This window comes from Centruroides sculpturatus, unplaced genomic scaffold (genome assembly GCF_000671375.1).
Source record: "Centruroides sculpturatus isolate CEXI.00-Female unplaced genomic scaffold, Cexi_2.0 scaffold1372, whole genome shotgun sequence".
In the NCBI taxonomy this organism is placed as follows: Eukaryota; Metazoa; Arthropoda; class Arachnida; order Scorpiones; family Buthidae; genus Centruroides; species Centruroides sculpturatus.
The window spans coordinates 1-7,844 of record NW_019385638.1 but is presented as its reverse complement, the minus strand read 5'-3'; the positions used below and the strand labels follow the sequence as shown (position 1 = coordinate 7,844).

Here is a 7,844-nt window from a genome sequence, read left to right as displayed (position 1 = left end):
AATATTTAATATTTTCTTAATTAATTAAGTACAATAAGAAAAATTATTAATTAATAATAAAACGATTTTATTATTTTTTCTCATTATACGATTTCATTACAATCGCGGAATCGAAAAAGGAAGTAAAACTGATTTTTGCATTAATGCGTTTATTGTTTTTTGTATATTTTGCCTGCGAAAATTACTTGGACATTATTTTTCTAAAAATATCGTGGAAATAAGGTAGGTTGATACAGAAACTATTTATCGCACGTGTACTGTATATGAGCTTCAAAATAAATAAATAAAAATAGATTTTATCAAACGATGAGATCAGCCGATTAATTGTATTGTGTACAATATTTTACACCCCAAGGAAAATACTGTAGAGGTGCATATACTTTTCGTTTCGCATAGATTGATCTCTAAGATCAGATCAGTCTTTATCTCGCGATACAGATCGCTTCTGTCAAGTGTTTAAGTTGGCAGAAAGTATACAATTAAGATCGAATATCATTTACACTATGAATTTGCTCAGAAAATCGCAAAATGGGAGAATACACGCCAATCATTTTCCCCGTACAATCTCGCAAAATTGTTTCTAAATACTTATTTTTTCATCTCAATTTATCGGATATTTTAATAATGATGTTTATACTTACCATTTGTAAGTTTTAAGTACAGTACTTTGGATTGTCGACAGTTAAAGTTCACAGCAAAGAAATATATTTAAGCTTGACTTTAACCGTGGTGGTCGACATCTTTAATTAATCTTTTCTATCCGATCCAAACGATCCTACACTGCATTCGGATCAGTTTGTCGCGATCCAGTTGAGCTTAGATGGCGTTTGTATACGCTGATAGAAATTGATCAGATCTCTACAGTTCGTTTGTATACAGGATTGAATGATCAGAGTAATCTTGGATCAGTTTGATTCAAAAAGTATATGCACCCTAGGTCTAGGGTAAAATCAATTTCGTTTTCCCACAGTTAAACTTCGCCGCTAATTGCTGTAGTGATAACTTTAATACGATCTTCTAACGACAGCACTATGCATTTCTTTCGTTTTTCGGACATTTTCCAACAAACTGAAATGAATTTCCTTTGTTGCTAGACTTATTTATTAACACCTGCACCTAATTTCAAGGGTGGGAGAAGTGCCCGGGATGAATTCGAACGAGAGTTTAGACTAATTCATTATATTAGGAGGGGGAAAACGTTGTTGAGATGGGTTCTTACAATAGTTTAGACCAGATATATTCGCGAAAGTGGTCGCTTATTACAGGTGTTGTATGTTGTTTCGGACCAAAACTCGATGCCCCCGGTCGTGTCACACAGGTGGTCGTTTAATACAGGTAACTTATACGAAGACTCTATGGATAAACTATTCCGTGCCAGAAAGTTTTGCCCGTTTTGACAGGTGCCCGTCGAATGAAGGTGGTTGCCTAAGCAGTTTTCACTGTATAAGATTACTGCAAATCAGTCACACAGATTAAAATTGTTTTATTTACATTTACCTGGACACATATTGCGTTTCGGTCTTGTATGTCCCTCTTCAGCAGGTATTTAACTAATAAATTCTACGTAAAAATTAAAACAATAAACACATTTAAATTTCCGACAATAATAAAATATAAAATTCTTATTCGAAACGCAATATGTATGTGTCCAGGTAAATGTAAATAAAACAATTTTAATCTGTGTGACTGATTTGCAGTAATCTTATATATCAGTTTAATAAGTCCTATTAATAGAAATACACACAGACTATTCTTTCTATCACCAGTACAATCTTTTGCCTACTAGCAATGTTTGGCATGAAATCATGGGTAGTTCTTCCTGTTGTATCGCTGTTCCATTTGGCTTGCCAGTCCGAGATGGTAAGTTTCTTAAGTTCCTCATGAAGCCAACAGCTGGGGAGTTCCCCAAACACTGGTTTTATCGATGATCGTGCCACCCTCTTTGCAAGAAGGTCGGCCCTCTCATTCTCCCCAATGCCAGAGTGGCCCCTAACCCACATAAATGAGACCTTGAGGTCTTTTACTGGAGGAGGGTTACTATTCGTGCAATGATGTTCAGTTTTGAATTTAATTTGTGGACTTGTAATAAGGCTGTCTTGCTGTCACGAAGAATTTCCACAGAAGTTTCATTTTTCTTGTTAAAGTTAGTGTCTACATACTGGAGTTCCTACAAGGTTCTCGGCTTGGTTGACTATACAATGCTGTTCTAGCTTTGCACCCATCTGCCAATCTGTTCGTTTGGTCCAATGATAACTGCAAAACACCCTACACACCTTCTTGGATCTTTGACCCATCCATAAAGATTTTGAACTGTGGCTGATTGTCTTGGGTAGCGGTGTGGATATTGTTTATACTTTATAGCATGCTGGCTGCAGGCAGGGTGCAGTTTGTGATGCCTATGGGTGTAGTCCATATTGTGTTTAATGATGTACTCAGCTATGCTTTTAATACTTGCTGGAAGGTCAATCTCTGTAAGGAGTCTACTAGGATTTCTACTTAGATGAAACTTCCAGTATGTTTCCAGGATTTTGAGGACTAAGGGAGCTAAGTTTGCCAGTACCTGGAGCGCATTGGCAAGTGCTGTTTTGTAGGCTCTTGCTACAGTTTGCTGGCAGGCCCATTGGATGGATAAAATGTTTCTTTTAGTCTGTTGCTTCCTGACTATCTTTCCCCAAACCTCATCCCCATAGAGTACCACTAGTTCAATAGCACATTTGTAGATTGTTCTGCTAAGTATAGTGTTTTATACTCCATTGGTTTCTACAAATAGAGTGCAGAGAATGGACGAGTTTAGTACATTTTTTCTTGATGTTTGAATATGGGTATTTCATGTGAGTGTGTTATCTATCAGGATCCCAAGATATTTTATTTTGGTACTTGCCGGATTTTTTAGCCATTGATTTTGATAGCTGGGTGCTTGTCTAGGGGCCTTTTCCTAGGAAAAACTATTGAGTTACATTTTTCAATATTGATTTTAAGCTTGTTATTTTCGGGTCATCTATTGACAGACTTTAATAATTTATTCATGTTAACTTGCAATACCTCTTGGTTCTTGTGCTTCATTGCAATCAGAGTAGCCAACTATGTCAGCATCAGGAGCTGCTTGATTGGAAGCTTGATTGTTCTGTAACCTCAAGAGGCCATCATAGGCCAACAATCACAAGAGAGGCCCAGAACAAGATCCCTGGGAGCAGCCTCTACTTATTGCTCTTGTGAGTGTAGTTGTGTTGTTATAATACACGCTGTTCTGTCTTGTAAAAAAAACTCCTGAATAATGCAGTGATGTTTTTGGGGAAATTATTGTTATTGAGGGAGTCTAATATCACCGGCAACCATGGGTAGTCGAATGCTCTTTTGAAATCTCAACAATAGACACAGCTAATGTATGCATGTCTTTCTGTTTGGCTCCTTTAATAATCCCCAAAAGCTGGCAGAGGGCTGTCCCTGTACTTCTGTTTATCCTAAACCCATGCTGGTTTGGGTGGAACAGCTGCCTTGATTCCATATGATGTTGTAGTCTCCTTGCAATTAGAGTGTCTAACACCTTTCCAAGGATAGAAAGCATCGAGATGGGTCGGAAGTCTTGCGGCCTGGTCTGTTTTCCAATGTTGCCTTTAGGAATTAATTTAATATGGAATATGTTTTACTTCTTAGGGAAATAGCCCAATTCTAAACACTTTTTTGTAAATCACTAAGAATGTAGTGGGGATGACCTGATAGGCCCCTCTCTGCCATATTTCCTTAGATGACATCCATTCTGGGAGCTTTTTTCTAATTTATATGCCTGAAGTGTTTCCCTATCTCCGATGGTGTGAAGTTCTTGTCTAGTGAGTTGTTGTTGATTAACTTGCTTTTTTCTCTGACCCGTTTATGAATTTCAGTGCCTTCGTGTTGGTTGTTTTCTGGAAAAAGGCTACTTAGTATGTAGTCGTAAGTTTCATCCAGGTCTGCTGTGAAATTTCCATTTTCCTTCATTATTGCATTTGGTATGTTAGAGACTTTGACCTTTTTGAATGCAATGTAAAATGGCACCTTCTACGGATCATCGCAGGTAGTGTTTTTTTTCCTGGTAGCGAAGTTATGTGCTTGTAGCATAGTAGAAGTTAGTTTTTCAATCAAAAGATCACCAGATGCTTGAATGTGAAAGAAGGGGCCCGGGTCCATATCCTTAAGAGTCTCTTCATATACATCTGTTTGTCTTTCTTGTAATTTTTATGTTGCCTGTTGGAACACAATGGTCAATTTTAGTCAAAATATATTATGGTCGCTAGGATTTTCCTTGTCAGGAGTAGAACAATAGATGACTTTGTTAAATAATGGGGTATTGCAGATACACACGTCTCTCCAGCTCTTTCCCCAAGTTGTGGAAAATTTTGAGATCGCTGGTGTTTGTAGAAAATAAGTAATGCTCTTCAATAAGTTTCCTGAGGTCTTTACCTCGTGGATCTTCTTTCGGCGCAGACCACAAGGGCGATTTTGCATTGAAATCTTCAGTAATGTAGAAGGGAGTGTTGGAAAGGGACTGAATAATACGGCCTATGTCCTGGAATGGAGCCTGGATGCTTTCTGTTGGTAGGATGTAAAACGACACTCGATGAAGTGAGAAGTGGCTAGTTTGAACACACTCAGTAGTAACAAACTTTTTACTTAGGTTCGGGATTGTACTGGTTGCTAGTACCCATAATTAATGACTTTTATTGAAGCCGTCTTCATTTTTATGTCGTGGGGCAGATTGAGTCGTAGGCATTATGCTCTGTATTATATCTTTTCCCCATAGGAAGACCTTTGTTTGAGATCATACAGTTAATGCAGATTGGTTTGGAATTCTTGCCAGAACAATCTGAAAAACTTATAATCTTTTGTGCAGTGGCTACACCTCATTTTGCTCCCAAAGTCACGAGCGAAGTGCCCAAATCCGCAGCACTTGAAACAATGCAACACCAAGATGAAATCGTCCACCTTGATGTGGCTCCAGGCCAATGCCAAATATCTTTCTTCTATGAGTATGTTTCTAATCCTAGGAGTGACACTCAATATGACGTGCCGACAATTTTCGCTCACCCTTCCTCCGGTTAGTGTTGTTGTTATTTTACACTGCTCTTTGAAATCTTCTTTTGTCATCTCCACCCAGATTTAATTTTGTTCGAAGAGCGTTCCAGTGATTTGTTCGTTTTTTAATATAGTTGGGAACATGTAGCATTATGATTTTTGGACGTCATCCCTCAGAGACCCTAGCTGTAATCTTGGTAGCCAGATTTGGACTGCTTCCACAGCTTTTTTGAGGGTGTGCCCATCTTTATGAGACCCCACTCTTATTCAGACTCCGTCTCTTTTGATTTCACGAATGGCTTTTATGCTGACCCCAAGCTTGTGGGGCTCTACTCTTTCCCTGAGTGTAGCAATTATTTTTTTTTTTCTATTAACACTCTTTCATTCTCATCCTGCTTAGGATATAACATCAGGGCCATTCTCCTTCCTGGGCCTTCTATGTTCACTTTGTTGTTAAGTGTCTTGTTGATATTTTTGGTTGTAGACTTGGACTACAGTTAATTTCTGCTCTGACCGCATAAGTAAGCGTCTGGGGTATTGGAGTTGGTGCCGTGATAGACGATTTAGCTTGGAGTTCCCTCAGAACTCCGTATAGTTGGTGGATACATCCGTGCTGTTTTGCTGTTATGTTCCTTATTTTGCTCCTCACTTCCCTGTTGGGTCTGAAGCAAAGGGTGTCTGGACAAATTTCCATGACCCTTTCTAGAAGCTCGATGCCTCTTTCAAAATTGACTCTTCTAACAGCATAATCTCAACTTCAGGTTGAGAATTCTGCAAGCGATCCATATCGATTGTGTAGTCTGGCCAGAATGTAGGCACCTATCTCCTGTAGATGTGAATTGAAAGTTCTTGAACTTTCAGTTCACATCTACAAGTCCTTGAAAACTAACACGCCGGAAGCAGTTGTTTTTCCAACTTCCGTTACAGCAGTGCAGCAGTGCGTAGCAATACCTAGTCCTGACTGTTATGTAATATTTAATGTGTAACCCCAGCAAGACTAACCAACAAGAGAGTAAGAGGATATGGCCTATCCCAGGGCTTCTTAAACTTTTTTATTCACGACCCCATTTATGATTGTGATTTTTTCGCGACCCAAAAAAATATAAAATAAAGATAAATACAGATTTGCAAAAACAATAATGATGTACTACCACAGTTCACTCTTGTGTTACAATGGAACAGAGAAAACTGAATACACTGAAAAGCGACAACACTACACTAGTTCACACTACAATCAGTGCGGTGGAGTACCGTGGGTGTCAGCTGCCCGGGGCGGAGGAAAATTTCGCCCCCCTTTATATAGCTATTTCAATTTAAAAGACCAAAATTCAGTTTTGTCACAGAAAAAGCAATGAAAAATTCGGTGGTAGTGCAGCGACCCGTTTAAAATAGTTCTATCGTACAACAAAAAAAAGGTCTACAGAACGATAGCACTATCGTAGGCGCGATGCAAGTATAGATTAGGATGTTTCAAATTTTTACAAGATATTATTATTTATTGTGAAATTTTGCCGCACCCTAAAAAGTGCCGCCCGGGGCGGGCCGCCCCCACTACGGTACGCCACTGAATCAGTGTTGCTAAATCATTGTCTCCCTGCACCAGAAGCAACTCACACACAAAGAGCAACTCACGAAACCTATGACACAAAGCTAGCCAATTTCAAACTCTCACAAATTATTTTTAATATTTTGCATTAAAATCTCGCGACCCCAAGATTTCGCTAAGCGACCCCAAATGGGTCGCGATCCATAATTTAAGAAGCCCTGGGCTATCCTAACAAAAGCTGGCCCTATTGCCTTGGAACATCTGTACCAGAGAATTGTTCCCAATTCTCTTCATACAGATGTGGAAAAAAATAAAAAGTAAAATAAATAAATAAATAAAAATTTAAAAAAAATTTTTTTCTTCTTTTTTTGGGGCCAAATAAACTACCTACCTCTAGGTTAGAACCCAGCCAAAAGAAGCTAATAAAATTTAATATTAATTAAATAAAATAAAAGCTTAAAATAATCCTAGCTTAAAACAAAGAAAACTGATAAAAAGGCAAAAACAGCGAAAAATTGTTGAAGGAACGTTAAAAATAACCGTTTAAGTTCGTTAAAATATGTTGCAACGGTCGGTAACAGCCGAAAATTCAAAAATTTGCAATGTTAATACAATTCTATGAGGTGAATTTTAAACTCAAATAACTCCTTTAAAAATCAGCATACCTCTACCCCATTCACAGCTCACTTACATAATTACACACTACGACAAACCCCCCTAGTGATAAATTTATAAATAGTTTTTAAGTTTATACATTTTTTGATATTTTCAGAATATATCGATTGAATTACCGAAATGTCTGAATCCAAAAATGATACCATCACTCGGGTGTGGAGGTGAAAACATCACTGCTGAAAATTTTCTTAAGAATCTATCGTCAAGTCTATCGACGTGCCTCTTAGAGAAAATTTGTTACAATAGTAGTGAGGCAAATGTAGTAAATCTGACTAAATGCCTTACATCAGCGACTGGAGTTACAATAAACACATTGCTAAACATATTTCTTACTCCACTTGGAAGCAAAATTTATCTTTGTATTATCAGTTTATATACCAGTGCCCGTAGTGAACTTCTCAATTGTGAATTTTTTAATAAAATTTTATCATTGGATATACACGGTATTGCAAAATATATAAGTGATCGTATTTTGCACATTTACTTCGCAAATCTGGTTAATTTGATAAAACTAGCTACAGAAAAAGGGATGAACGATTGTATACTTCTTTAGTAAATCACAAATTTTTGTTGA

At 37.7% G+C, this 7,844-nt stretch overlaps 1 protein-coding gene across 1 annotated transcript in view; it reads left to right on the top strand.

The window, feature by feature from the left end:
* LOC111640796 overlaps window positions 1-7,822 on the top strand; it is a gene marked incomplete at its 3' end in the record, with an annotated part of 15,228 nt that extends 7,406 nt beyond the window's left edge. Inside the window, exon 3 of the mRNA XM_023386856.1 lies at window positions 7,368-7,822. Within this exon, the coding sequence (XP_023242624.1) occupies window positions 7,368-7,822 (455 nt within the window). The remainder of the gene's footprint in view (window positions 1-7,367) is intronic.
* Window positions 7,823-7,844: the final 22 nt, after the last annotated feature.